Source organism: Linepithema humile, chromosome 4 (genome assembly GCF_040581485.1).
Source record: "Linepithema humile isolate Giens D197 chromosome 4, Lhum_UNIL_v1.0, whole genome shotgun sequence".
In the NCBI taxonomy this organism is placed as follows: Eukaryota; Metazoa; Arthropoda; class Insecta; order Hymenoptera; family Formicidae; genus Linepithema; species Linepithema humile.
In genome coordinates, this window is record NC_090131.1 from 9,278,137 (window position 1) to 9,290,363 (window position 12,227).

Genomic DNA, 12,227 nt, shown 5'->3' on the forward strand with positions numbered 1-12,227 from the left:
CCTCCCGCCACTCGCTTATTTGATCGTCCACCCCGCAACGCTCTCGCACTCCCTCTTTGTTTTCGCTTGTTTTTTTACCTTGAGAGTGCATGAGTCCTCAGCGTCGCCAATTTCTAGCAAACTTAACTATCTCTTGATGAAATTACACTTTAAGATGACAATACACAAATAAATACGGGACGTATTCTTTCATCGAAGAAGCGAGATTTATTTTCTCGCGATAAATTTGTGACCTGCTGTCCTTGAATTCTGCGTGTCGCAGTGTAGCGCGTCGCATCTTCTACCCGCCACTACCCGCCGGAACAAATTCAAACGCCGAAGTCACGAATTCTCGCACAATGACGGATGACGGTATAGTCGAGAAGGTAAGTACTCGTTGTTAATTAAAACTCGATTGATTGTGAGAACCGCTCGAAGACGGAGACACAAAAACGTGTCTCTTCATCAAATGACACACGCTTCTTTGGTGTGTAATGGAAAAATCGATGACAGCGAGACTCGATTTCGCAACTGTTAAAGCAATGTTTTATCTTAGGAAAAGCACACGAAACAGCTAAAACGTAAAATGGAATGTTGGCGGGAGATAATACTACCTCTGAATTCAATCCTACTGTGGGAACGTAGTTGGCATCCCGGCCTGATAATCGGACTCGTGACAGTAATATTCTTGTAAGCAAAATCATATATATATATATATATAACTATTTTTAGAGTCTCTCAATTGAGTGTCTCAAAACTGCTGAATTTAATTGCAAATTTTTTTTTACTATACAGAGTCGATGTTTTCTTCATGAAAATTAAACATTGAAATGCACATACACACACACACACAAACACACACACGCGCGCATGCACGCACGCACACACAAAATTCTGTACTTAAATTGTCATAATTTTTGTACCACATTTTTTAATAACAAGCTCAACTCTTACTTTAAAGAAAAATTTCAAGACATAGATAATTTACGAGTTAATGATTAAAAAAGAAGGGTGTTTTGCAAACTAACTAAATTTAGAGCTAAATGAATACTAATGATTCAGTTAATTATAGATAGAGTTTGATAAAATTTTATATAATTTGGTTTTAAACATGTGTAGCAAACAATTTGTACATTACAATAAATGATTTTTCCCAACATTTTGCAAAACAAAAATTGACTTTACATTATTTGAAAAATCTATGATTAAAAATTGATGCAAGATCAAAAAATGCAATATTCTAAATGCGCTTAAACACACACAAATCAAGTGAAAATATGAAAAAAACAAATAAATTATTTTTTATTTAAAATTTTAAATAAACTTTAATTAATGTAATATTAATCTGATACTTACAATTAATTACAAATATACTGAAAAAGAGAAAAGCTATAACAAATGATTGCCTTTGGTACTTATGTAAAAAAATATTACCTCTGTATTAACCAAAGATAATGTTTCTCCTGTTACAGTACTATATGGATTTTAGAACCAGCTCTACTGACCATAATATCTGTATTTTTATTGATATTCGCTCTTGTCGATTATCTCGTGCCGATTTTGACTTCAGTCTTGTGCAATGCGCAGAGTTGGACAGGGCAAAAAGAGAAAAAGCTAATTGAAATTTGTCAGAATCTCTCAGCTGTTATACTGCAAATGCAAAACGTATGGGCATCCATCTCGAAAATTCGGCACGATCGTCCTAATATCGTAAGTTTAATTAAGGGACTGAAGTTGACATGATTTTGCTTTGTGCTGTTTCGTTTAAATTCCATTGCCAATGTTCTTGACTTTTGGACTGAATACTACTAACAGCATTAGATTTCATTAATTGAAATAAACTCTATTATTCACTTTAAACAATCTATAACTTGTAAAAAGATCCAAGATAAAATTTTATTTATTATTTTATTATTTTACACATAATAGAAAATATTTGAAGAAATAGAAAATAATATATAAAATACATATGTGAGCATCTCAGAGCACCTATACTATGTTAAGTTACATTTTTTCGAAAATTAAGTTATTATCATAAAACTCTATACTCCAATTTATATCCAATGACAAATGTTTTCAATGAAAATAGAGATATTGACTGTATAAAGTTAAGTCACGATGTAATGACACATTTATTAAGTAAACAGTATTAAATCGCATCAAAATCATATTCCGTAACTTCATCTTCTGAAATATAGTTTGATATTATATCTGTCATACAGGCATAACTGGGGGTGGGGATGGGGAAGGGGGTGCCCCCCCAGAAATTTCGGAAATAATTAATTTAGATAAAAATAATTTTGTTACTCAGCACAGAGCTCTGTTTAATGTATTAATTTAGTTTAGAATTATTAATCCATCATTAAATGGCTGACAATAAAAGACCTCACAATAGGAATTTAAAATCCTTAAGTAGAAGAGGCCATGACCTTTCCCAGAAAAATTTCTTAGTTACGCCAATGATCTGCAAATATAAAAAAATCTGCAAAACATAGGTATTTGCACTGAGAACGTATCAAAAGCGAAAAATGTCATTAAATCCTCCTCTTGAAAAGTTATGTTTATATGACTTAACATGGTATGAGGTGTTCATATGTATTTTGCATGTATATATTCTAATTCCAAATATTTTCTATTACACAATACATGTATAAAATTATAAGTAAAACTTTGTCTTTTAGATTCTATAGCGGATTATAGATTATCTGCATAAGCTTAAAAAAGGTAAAACAGGTTGGAATAAATCTATTCGAAATGCAATTAATTGAATTAGAGAATTTAAAATTTATTTTTAAAATGTAATACAATGTAATATGAAGTACGGAATAGAAATTGAAATCAATATATTAAATCAAAATATTATTTTGCTGATTGTCAGTTTGAATTCTATTACGAAATTGATCCCTGTTCTTTATCTGTAATAATAGAAATGTAATAATTGATGTAAGAGCCTTTTTGGCATACACATTATATCGGAAAGTAAACGTCGAAATTAGACTGGTATTAATCTTCAGTTTACATGTTTAATCTGTAGAATATAGTAAATCATGTTATGAGCTATGAGCAAATAATTGTTAAAAAAGAAACAACCAACAATAAGAAATATAGAACAAGTGTTTCTTCGATTAATTATATTTTTTGAAATTTTTTCCCTTGTAAAAAAAACTTGTACGTTTTTTAAAATTAATTTTTCACAATGAATTATCTCCTCGCTGCTTGCAGCCTGCTTTATTAAACGCTCTGTATGCATATTATATCTAGATTTAGAAAATAAGAAGTAATTTTTCTTATTTGTATTGCAGTACTATAGTGTAACAATCCTCTGTCTCATTATCTTTGCATGGATCGGCAGCACAGTCAACAATTTGTTCTTGCTTTACATCACAGGTAATGAATTCATAAATAATCATTTTATACAGAATAGATATTTGTATTTCCATATCTGATATATTCATTATTTGAAATCTTTCTAGTAAATGCAATTCTTATCACGCCAGGCCTCAGACACAAAGGACGGGCACGATGGGCCGTAAGATGCGCATACAACCAATTAATTCGTCGCCATTTATCATAATTGTCATTTTACATGTATCCTGTGTCCACTAAAATTCTTGATTCTACATAAATCCCCATTCATAATATCCTACAAAACTATACTAACGAGTTTATATGTGTATCTCACATGCAAATTTCATTCTAAGAAGAATTACCAAAGTCTCCAGCTTCTAACAAAATAAAGTCAGTACAATTTAGTATGTTAGGAGAAAATAGTTGCATTTTATCTTGTGTGATATTTAATCTTGAACTGTATTCACTAACATAATTTATATCTCGTATATAATGGTAATCATATGTCTATATCATATTGTTTCATTACTTATGAGAATTAATAAAACTGTTTTAATTCTCACTAACTTTACCTTAAATCGTTTTATTTAGAAGTGAGTACATATACTGTTATCATTTCTTGCAACTTAAAATACATTGTGAATATTAAAATATTTCGTATCAGCTATTTAATTTGATAATTTGTTCGTCAACATGATTTTGTTTTGCATTCAATTATAATCTTAAGTCTATATCGTATTGTTTCGTTAATTATATTTTGTTGAGAATTAATAAAAGCAATATTTTTATTTTTATCTTTCTCTAATTTTATTTTAAATTGTTTCACTTAACGTACATACATTAGTTGTCCCTGTTTCTTGCAGCTTAAGATATATATGGTTGGTATTAAAACATTATTTTGTACAAGCTAAAATCTTTATATTATACAAGCAAAAAAATATATTGTGTGACATCGGATTTAAAAATGGCGCTGATTGAAAATGGTAAAGTGCCACTGGCTTATAAGCATCTTTTCAGTGACGTACATACATCGAAAACGCTTGAAAACGTGGAAAATAATCAGTTAGACTTGTAACTTATAATCGTATTTTGTTTTGTATATTTCGAGACAAGTTTTTTTTATGAGAACGAGACAATTAATAATTCTACGAAATAACGCGATTAAAGATAAAAAAATTTTCACAAATAAGCAGTAAACCATATCCATTAGTTAGTATAATAATTTTACCACAATACTACCACAGAATTTCAATTTAAAGTCCAAAGTTCACGAAGTGTACATAAATTGAATAAAAATAAGCTGCGATAAATAAGAAGCTATCTTTTATTTATTAAGAAATATGTCGACTTCAAAGTTTGACAAAAAATTTGTGAAGAATTATGATAAATAAACAAAACATAAGTATATGAATTTAACTTTTAAATCGTACAAAATATTGACAGCAAATACGACAGAAACTCTTTCATAACCTCTTAACAGCTACATCACTATTTGATTTTTTTGCGTAATTTCTTGATATAATCAAAATGACGTCGGCTGGCTCATTAAAATAACAAGTGTATTGTCATAATATATATGATACTATTATGCTGTTATAACAAATGCGAAAAACGCAAAAAAAATGACAAGTGGTCTACTTCGAGCTTATTGTATACAATTCGTTTCGATCACTGTCTGTGTATCTGTTTAAATTATCTATTACTTTTATTCATTTTTTTTTACCACTTGCACAACTATAACTTCAAATAACGTAAAACTTACAAAGTAAATCATGGATATCATTGTAAAGTTGAACGAGCAAACCGCAGGAAGGGACAAATTAATAAGGTATATTGTTTATTTGAGTGTACATTATATTCTTTAACAATCTTAATATTATGCATGTTACATTTTCAAATTATTTTTAAATATTGAATGACTTTTGTTATATATAAAGTATATTATCTACTATACTTCCATATTGCGTTATATAAAGTATATTATATTATATACGTTATAATTTTAATTTTTAGGAACAAAATCTCTGACCAATATAAAATTGTTTTTCTTAATGAAAATATCAAGGAAAAGTATCATTTATTGTAGTTTTCTATATCTCAGAATTCTTGCAATAACAATAAATTTGAAATTTAAATTTTATTAAAATGCATTTAAGATTAACTAAATAATATAGATGTACTATTATTTTATTTATGTTTCTGAAATTTACTTTAAAAAGACATTTTTCAAAACTCAAAAAAATTTAAAACTAAGAAACTCTATTACATATTACAACTTTCCTAAGGAAATATTATTTAAAGAAAATGTATTTTTGGCATTAAAGCCAAAAAAAGCTATGAATTGCGGGACATCATATTTTTACCAATATTATCAAAAATAATACTCTCTAATTATTATATCTTACAGATTGCTGCAATATGGAAGTCGTGCTTACTGGTACTATGCACAAAATACACATAGGACAAGATACTCTGCAGAAATTTTGAGGAGTTTGGAATTTACTTTCAGTTCTTTTCGAAAATGTATTAATTTTTTAGCTTGTAAAGATATTTGTTTATGGTTGATCAATCAATATAATGTATCTTACTCTCTTGTTTTTTTTTCAGTACTCCGCATTGGAAGATGCTTGGACAGCTTGTATTCCGCTCTAAAAATGATAAAGTACCCTGATCCAATAGTGAGGATAATTTTGATAACGGCGAAGACAACAAACGCTTTGTATTTACTGGCGGATCATTTTATTTGGATGGGCAGAGTGGGAATTTTGAGAGTCAATCTAGAAAAGTGGAGTAAAGTCGCAAATAAATACTGGTTAATAACCATTATTATGAGTTTAATGAGAGATATTTATGAAATTATCAAGATTTTAGAACGTGAGAAAAATGTCTTCAAACGGCATCAAATATTATTCTGTTTGAGAAATCATAAGGAGGTAGTGATGGACACTGTTAAAAACGGATGTGATTTATTTATCCCATTAACTGCGCTAGGTATTGCAAAATGTACTCCAGGTACAATAGGTTTGCTTGGGATGATTTCTTCATTGATTGGTCTATATACAATTATCAATCCACTTTATAAATTATCCCCATCTTAGAATAGGATAATTATATATAATATATAAAATATGTCCATTAGATATGTATATGCAATATGTATATAATATATTTTGGTTAAAGGTGCTTGGAAATGTACATAAAAACATATGCAACTTTTTTTATACAAAAATATATAATTCTATAAATATTATATGTCTATTAAATCATTATTAAAAGAAAATTAATGAAACAAACACTATAGGTTTCTTTCTATTTTTCTAAAAAATTTATTTTATAGCTACTTAAGAGCCACCATCAGATTCCTCCAAGATTTTCCATTAGGAAGTTCCTTGGTCTCATTTACATATCTCTTACTATTGTAACTTCTGAAAATAACGACTAAGGCACATATTCGAAAAGTATAAATTTATGCAGACTTGAGGGCAAGATTGCAATATCCAATCTTCTTTGTCTCTATTTTTTTCCTCGTTTATTAAATTGACAAAGAAACGTTTTATTTGGCAGTAAAAACCTGTACAGACCTGATTAATAGATATATCATCTTATAAAAAACATTGTGTTTTTTAAACAGTATTATATAAAAATATTAACAATATCATATTTCAAGCACTATCTGTGAGTATAGGTGCTGCTCCTTCCTGGATTAATAACTCGTATTTGTTTGAATAATACATCAATGTAATACCACATTTTCCACAAATCATAGACCATACTGCTGATATAATAGTGCTTTCAGAAATTGGTTGAATGGCTACAACAATAAATAAATTCTTAAATATTTCACAAATTAGATTTTATTTAAATTTATGTATATAAATTTATACAAATTTATTTAAATACATTTAAATAAAGTTTAAATTTATTTTATTTACTTAAGAAAAAAAAGAAAGCTTTATATTATATTTATTTTATAAATATTTCCTTAATAAATAAAATAATATGCAATATATCTAGAATAATGATATGCTTACGTATCTTGTAGTAGAATGTAAGGAATAGGTACCAAATCAGTGCGATAATGCCAGTTACTGCACTCACAAAACCTACAACGTTTAAATTCCGCAGTGTAACTCTAGTGTGCCATCTCTCCAAAGTTCCTTTACCCTTCACCCAGTGCAAATGGAAACAAACTCCAGATAAAGCACCTACACATAATTCTTATATTAATAAAACTTTCAAATATAAAATCTTCCAATTTTTTATTGCGATTATACATTGAATTATGATATATATGTACCGGGACAAAAAATTATATATATTACAAAATTATTTTTGTATTTGTTACTTCTGTTGTAATATATATTGAAAATTTTTGTTAACCTCCATTGATAAATTAATGTATACTTTAGATTTTTGCAGTAAAAATAAACTTTACAATTAGATATTAATCCACGAATTAAAAGTTTTTAGTCTAGGAAGAAATACAGGTCAAAGAAACGTCTAATAGATCTCCTAAACGTCTTATAGATCTTACAGTCTATAAACTTCCATTAGATGTCTATTAGGCGTTTTTTCGACCTGTATTTCTCCCTGGGTAGGATATTTCAAAAATCTGTTCTGCAAAATAGGAGTTAAAATATTACAAAAATTAATTTAGTCTGATTCAGATACTTATCATTCATAATATGATTACACTAAAAAATAAAAAATTACATGAAAAAAACATTCTAATATCTCTATAGGGCATTATATAAATGGATTTGGATATTTTTTATAATAGCTATATAAAAAATATCAATATTTATTGTTATTCATGTTCAAAAATTTTCAAAAAAATTATAGCTAAAAAAGAAATATCAAATTAGGTTGACTGTATCAGGTGTAGCAATTGTGATGAATGTTATCTGAAATTAAATACCATTGACAATATTCAATTTCATTGATTGAAATATAAACTCCATCATTAACTTTAAACAATCTATAATTTGTAACAGAATTTTAAATAGATTTCGATTTATAATTTTACATATGTACCTTGTGTACAAAAATATTTGGAAAAATAAAATATAAATGTATATAAAACACATATCTGCTTCATTTTATATATATGTATATGCATTCTGATTCTTCAAATATTTTCTGTGTTGCACAGTATGTATGTAAAATTATAAATGAAAATATCTCCCTTAAATATCTCTCTTTTCATAAATATCGGACTGAGTAAGCGTAAAAGAGATAAAACAAATTGAGATACATCAATACAAAATGCAGACCTAAAAAAAAAGTTTGAAATTGGTTAAGAAAATAAAAATATGTCATATATAACACGATATGAAGTATGAAAGATATATTATACGGAAAGTTATTATATGGAAGGTTGAAACCTTCCATATAATTTATTTCGTTAAATCTAAATTCCATTATTAAGATTAAGAAACAGTGTTTCCTTTGTGTCATTCGTGATAGCAGTAATGAAGTGATAATTGACGTAAAACCTGATCTAAATGCAATTTATTACAGTAATTCGATTGTCGCGATAAATTGCTGTAACTTTTTTGCTATCACGCTACGCAATTTTTAGAAGCAATTTGGTTGCAGTGATTGCACAAGACCCACAAGATCTAGACCTAGTTCTAATTCTAGCAACTAGTTGCATGCAATTGTAGTAATATTTTTAGTCTTATGTATCAGCTTTAAAAAGACAATATATTTTATGTGTCACACCAACATAATCGTAGTATTTTATTCTGTAGTTAACAATAGTTTAGTTTACATCTAAAACTTGTTAGAAATGTTACTTTAGTTGCGTGTAATAAGTCACAAAAATAATTGCTGTAACTAGTAAGTATTGCTGCAATAAGTTGCATAAAAAATTGCATAGTCTGATGCTGGCTTAAGAAACTTCTTGGTATACATGTAGCATCAGAAATGGAATATATTGAAATTATATCGATTATTATTTCCTAGTACGAGATATTTCTTTTACTATAGCAACACATTAAACACGTTTTGCCAACGTTTGTGGTCAAATTTGACACAATTTAGCAACTCACTAACCTGCCAATATCGACCAAAATCCTACATCATGGTTCCCGTAAACAACGAACAGAACAAAAAATGCAGTCATACCGACGAATATGCCTATAGCACTAATTAACAGATGCACCAAGACATCGCGTAACATTTTATCGAGTGTTTGTTGATTACTTTATTTAGTAATGACAGCGTCAACCATGACGGACGAAAGCAAAGCACGTCGTTTTAAATACAGTTTTCAATTTAGCGATAATTTTTTCTGTCAAAAATTTCAAAAGAGATTATCATATCCTTTTAATATTAAAATTTTTTTGTCTTCTATTTTGCCTTCTGATTGATCTTTGTTCATTCTCAGGAGTCTGTTATCTCTACTAACATTGTTAATTGTTCGATAACTAGATTTGAAAAAGTTCTATATTTTTGTTTGAAGAGAAATCAATTCTAAATTTGATAAAGATTTTGTAATATAGAAAATATTTAGTTAATATATTTTTTTTGTTTTAGATGTTTTAGGATTATTTAGTACATAGAAGTGTAAGCGCCGAAGAGATAATGCGCTCAAATGCGCTTATTTAGGTTAAGGTGCACCTAGATGATAGCTCTGCTTAGTCTAAGAACGCTATGTTCTTCTTGATGCTCGCCATTGGTCGATTCCGCTCGGCTAGCGTCCGCTCTCGGATTGGCCCGTTTAGGACACGTGACTTCGGGTGTTTTCCAACTAGAACACGCTAAATTGCACTGTGTTACACCGTGTGAAACTTTTGTTGGAACGATAAAATGTAAATCTAATTTCTGAAAATCTCAGTAGAGGGCATTATAGTTCTCCATTTTTATTACTAGGAGAGATTGACATTATTGTAATTATTGTAACAACGAAATTAGAAGAGATTGACATTATTGTAATAACAAAAAATTATTGTAATTAATTTTTATAGTTAACCAAATTTTGAATGAGGATATATTTTGATTAAATTTTGTTTTAATTTTATTTTTATGTGAATTGCAGATGATGAATCGTAAGGTTATATTTACTTTGACTAAAACTGCTGAGATAAGTAGTGATAGTGATATTTCAATAAGCAGTAATGTTAGCAAAATGATCCAATGAAGCAATTGCGTTGTTACAATGTTTGCACGTGAATTCTGAAAAATATAATAAATTATGTAACAAATGTTTTATTGATAATAATAAGTAATAAAATTTGTATGGCATATTTTTTATTGTATTTTTTAATGTTTTATTTTACCATTAACTTCCAAAATATGATCCATTGAGATTAAATTTATAGAGATAGAGCTTCACAATTTTCAATCTTGTACTCTCGCTCTCTCGTATCGTTGTATTATTATCACGGTGTAAGAATATAAGGTGGTTGCACGGCAACAAATTTTGTGATTTTCCTGTCATTGTTCCACATTGAACTAGGTGGCTACGTGTTGAGCGACTTGAAATATATATATATATATACATATATAGAAATTTTATTAAAATTTTATTGTCCTGCGGAACTTAATTATAAATATTCATTTTCTTAAAAAAACTTAATTTTCTATAAAGACTGGAATACATTATTAATTATTTTTTCTGTAAATTTAACTAAGAATAATTTGTTATAACAAAATAAAAAAATATTTTGTCAGTAATATATATTTTTATACACAATGTTAAAAGTTTTATTTTAAAAAATTTGTATTATTTAGGACTAAAATTATATATAGATGTGCTTTAGAGATTCATTATCTATCCTTTTCTATCCACATCTATCCATATCTTCTATTTTTTTTTACTTGGGATCTTGCACCAACGCGACATCTTGTGTGACATGCCTTAACTATGACATCTTGGGGCGGTATTCATAGTCCGTTCTTATATTCAAGATCGTCTTAAGCACGAACTTATATTCGCTCTCTTCGTCAGACACAATCTATGTGTGACGAAGAGAGCGAATATAAGTCCGTGCTTAAGACAATCTTAAATATAAGAACGGACTATGGGCGGTATTCATAGTCCGTTCTTATATTCAAGATCGTCTTAAGCACGAACTTATATTCGCTCTCTTTGTCAGACACAATCTATGTGTGACGAAGAGAGCGAATATAAGTCCGTGCTTAAGACAATCTTAAATATAAGAACGGACTATGAATACCGGCCTATGAATACCGGCCTTGATCACAGATTTTTTGATAGAATACAATGGTCGTGAAACCTTAGAACATATATACTGGAAGGGGCATAGCCTATCTAAATCATTGAGTAAAAAGAAACAGGAGGGAGCATATACTAGCCAGGACTAGGTAAATCCGCGGACGGATGTACGTCATGGCAGCCATCTTGAGCGACAACTTTTTGAAAGTGAGAGGGAATGTTCGAGCATTGCGGCAAGCGGCATACCGTACGCCGTACGCATTAATATGCAGTGTATAGTCTTTTATGCAACAGTGTATGGAAATAAACGATCAAAATGGTATACTGTAGAGCTTGTGGCATAACAGCAGCAGCTCGAAATCATGGGGCTTGTTCGTTTTAACTGCACTGGGGCAGCTCTGGGTCTGCTCTAAACAAGATAATACAGGACAAACTATTTATCTGTCCTGTATTATCCTGTGTAGAGCAGACCCAGAGCAGCCCCAGTGTAGCTAAAACGAACAAGCCCATGGAATAACGTTTCATCAGTTAGTATTATCAACAATAATGAGATTTTTATTTTGGAGATTATAATCATATGTATAGTATTGTGAAATTGTAGATTCACAATAATTACTAAATAATTTTTACTCACAAACAGGTTTCCGAAAAATCCGGATTAAAGAAATGCATGGATAAATTTTTGTAAGGACGAAGGATTTAATATAAATTTAGATTT

At 29.0% G+C, this 12,227-nt stretch overlaps 3 protein-coding genes and 1 long non-coding RNA gene across 4 annotated transcripts; 3 read left to right on the plus strand and 1 right to left on the minus strand.

The window, feature by feature from the left end:
* Positions 1-36: 36 nt before the first annotated feature.
* Positions 37-3,893, plus strand: Arl6IP1 (ADP-ribosylation factor-like 6 interacting protein 1). Its single transcript, XM_012376784.2, has 5 exons — positions 37-365; positions 536-669; positions 1,452-1,689; positions 3,282-3,366; positions 3,453-3,893. Exons 1-5 carry the CDS (start codon positions 339-341, stop codon positions 3,551-3,553), a joined length of 585 nt encoding a protein of 194 aa, XP_012232207.1. The 5' UTR covers positions 37-338; the 3' UTR covers positions 3,554-3,893.
* Positions 3,894-4,047: 154 nt separating this feature from the next.
* Positions 4,048-6,577, plus strand: Pex11ab (peroxin 11). Its single transcript, XM_012376783.2, has 3 exons — positions 4,048-5,155; positions 5,735-5,850; positions 5,935-6,577. The coding sequence occupies exons 1-3, from the start codon at positions 5,100-5,102 to the stop codon at positions 6,423-6,425; spliced, it is 663 nt and encodes a 220-aa protein (XP_012232206.1). The 5' UTR covers positions 4,048-5,099; the 3' UTR covers positions 6,426-6,577.
* A 238-nt stretch (positions 6,578-6,815) lies between these two features.
* Positions 6,816-9,973, minus strand: LOC105677890 (uncharacterized). Its single transcript, XM_012376771.2, has 3 exons — positions 9,385-9,973; positions 7,359-7,532; positions 6,816-7,138 (listed from the first exon to the last, which is right to left on the minus strand). The coding sequence occupies exons 1-3, from the start codon at positions 9,509-9,511 to the stop codon at positions 6,990-6,992; spliced, it is 450 nt and encodes a 149-aa protein (XP_012232194.1). The 5' UTR covers positions 9,512-9,973; the 3' UTR covers positions 6,816-6,989.
* Positions 9,974-10,076: 103 nt separating this feature from the next.
* On the plus strand, positions 10,077-10,407 carry LOC136999608 (uncharacterized). Its single transcript, XR_010889930.1, has 2 exons — positions 10,077-10,281; positions 10,370-10,407. It is a non-coding gene; the product is annotated as an uncharacterized lncRNA (long non-coding RNA).
* The last annotated feature ends 1,820 nt before the right edge of the window (positions 10,408-12,227 follow it).

Excerpts from the sequence above, each read along its gene's own strand:
- Arl6IP1 (XM_012376784.2), top strand. The coding sequence starts at position 339 with ATGACGGATGACGGTATAGTCGAGAAG. Across the intron at positions 670-1,451 it reads CTCGTGACAGTAATATTCTT|TACTATATGGATTTTAGAAC; the intron begins GTAAGCAAAATC and ends CTCCTGTTACAG. Across the intron at positions 1,690-3,281 it reads GGCACGATCGTCCTAATATC|TACTATAGTGTAACAATCCT; the intron begins GTAAGTTTAATT and ends TTTGTATTGCAG.
- LOC105677890 (XM_012376771.2), bottom strand. The coding sequence starts at position 9,511 with ATGTTACGCGATGTCTTGGTGCATCTGTTAATTAGTGCTATAGGCATA. Across the intron at positions 7,533-9,384 it reads ATTTTGGTCGATATTGGCAG|GTGCTTTATCTGGAGTTTGT; the intron begins GTTAGTGAGTTG and ends AATTATGTGTAG. Across the intron at positions 7,139-7,358 it reads TACATTCTACTACAAGATAC|CCATTCAACCAATTTCTGAA; the intron begins GTAAGCATATCA and ends TTATTGTTGTAG.
- Pex11ab (XM_012376783.2), top strand. The coding sequence starts at position 5,100 with ATGGATATCATTGTAAAGTTGAACGAGCAAACCGCAGGAAGGGACAAA. Across the intron at positions 5,156-5,734 it reads GGAAGGGACAAATTAATAAG|ATTGCTGCAATATGGAAGTC; the intron begins GTATATTGTTTA and ends TATATCTTACAG. Across the intron at positions 5,851-5,934 it reads TTTCAGTTCTTTTCGAAAAT|TACTCCGCATTGGAAGATGC; the intron begins GTATTAATTTTT and ends TTTTTTTTTCAG.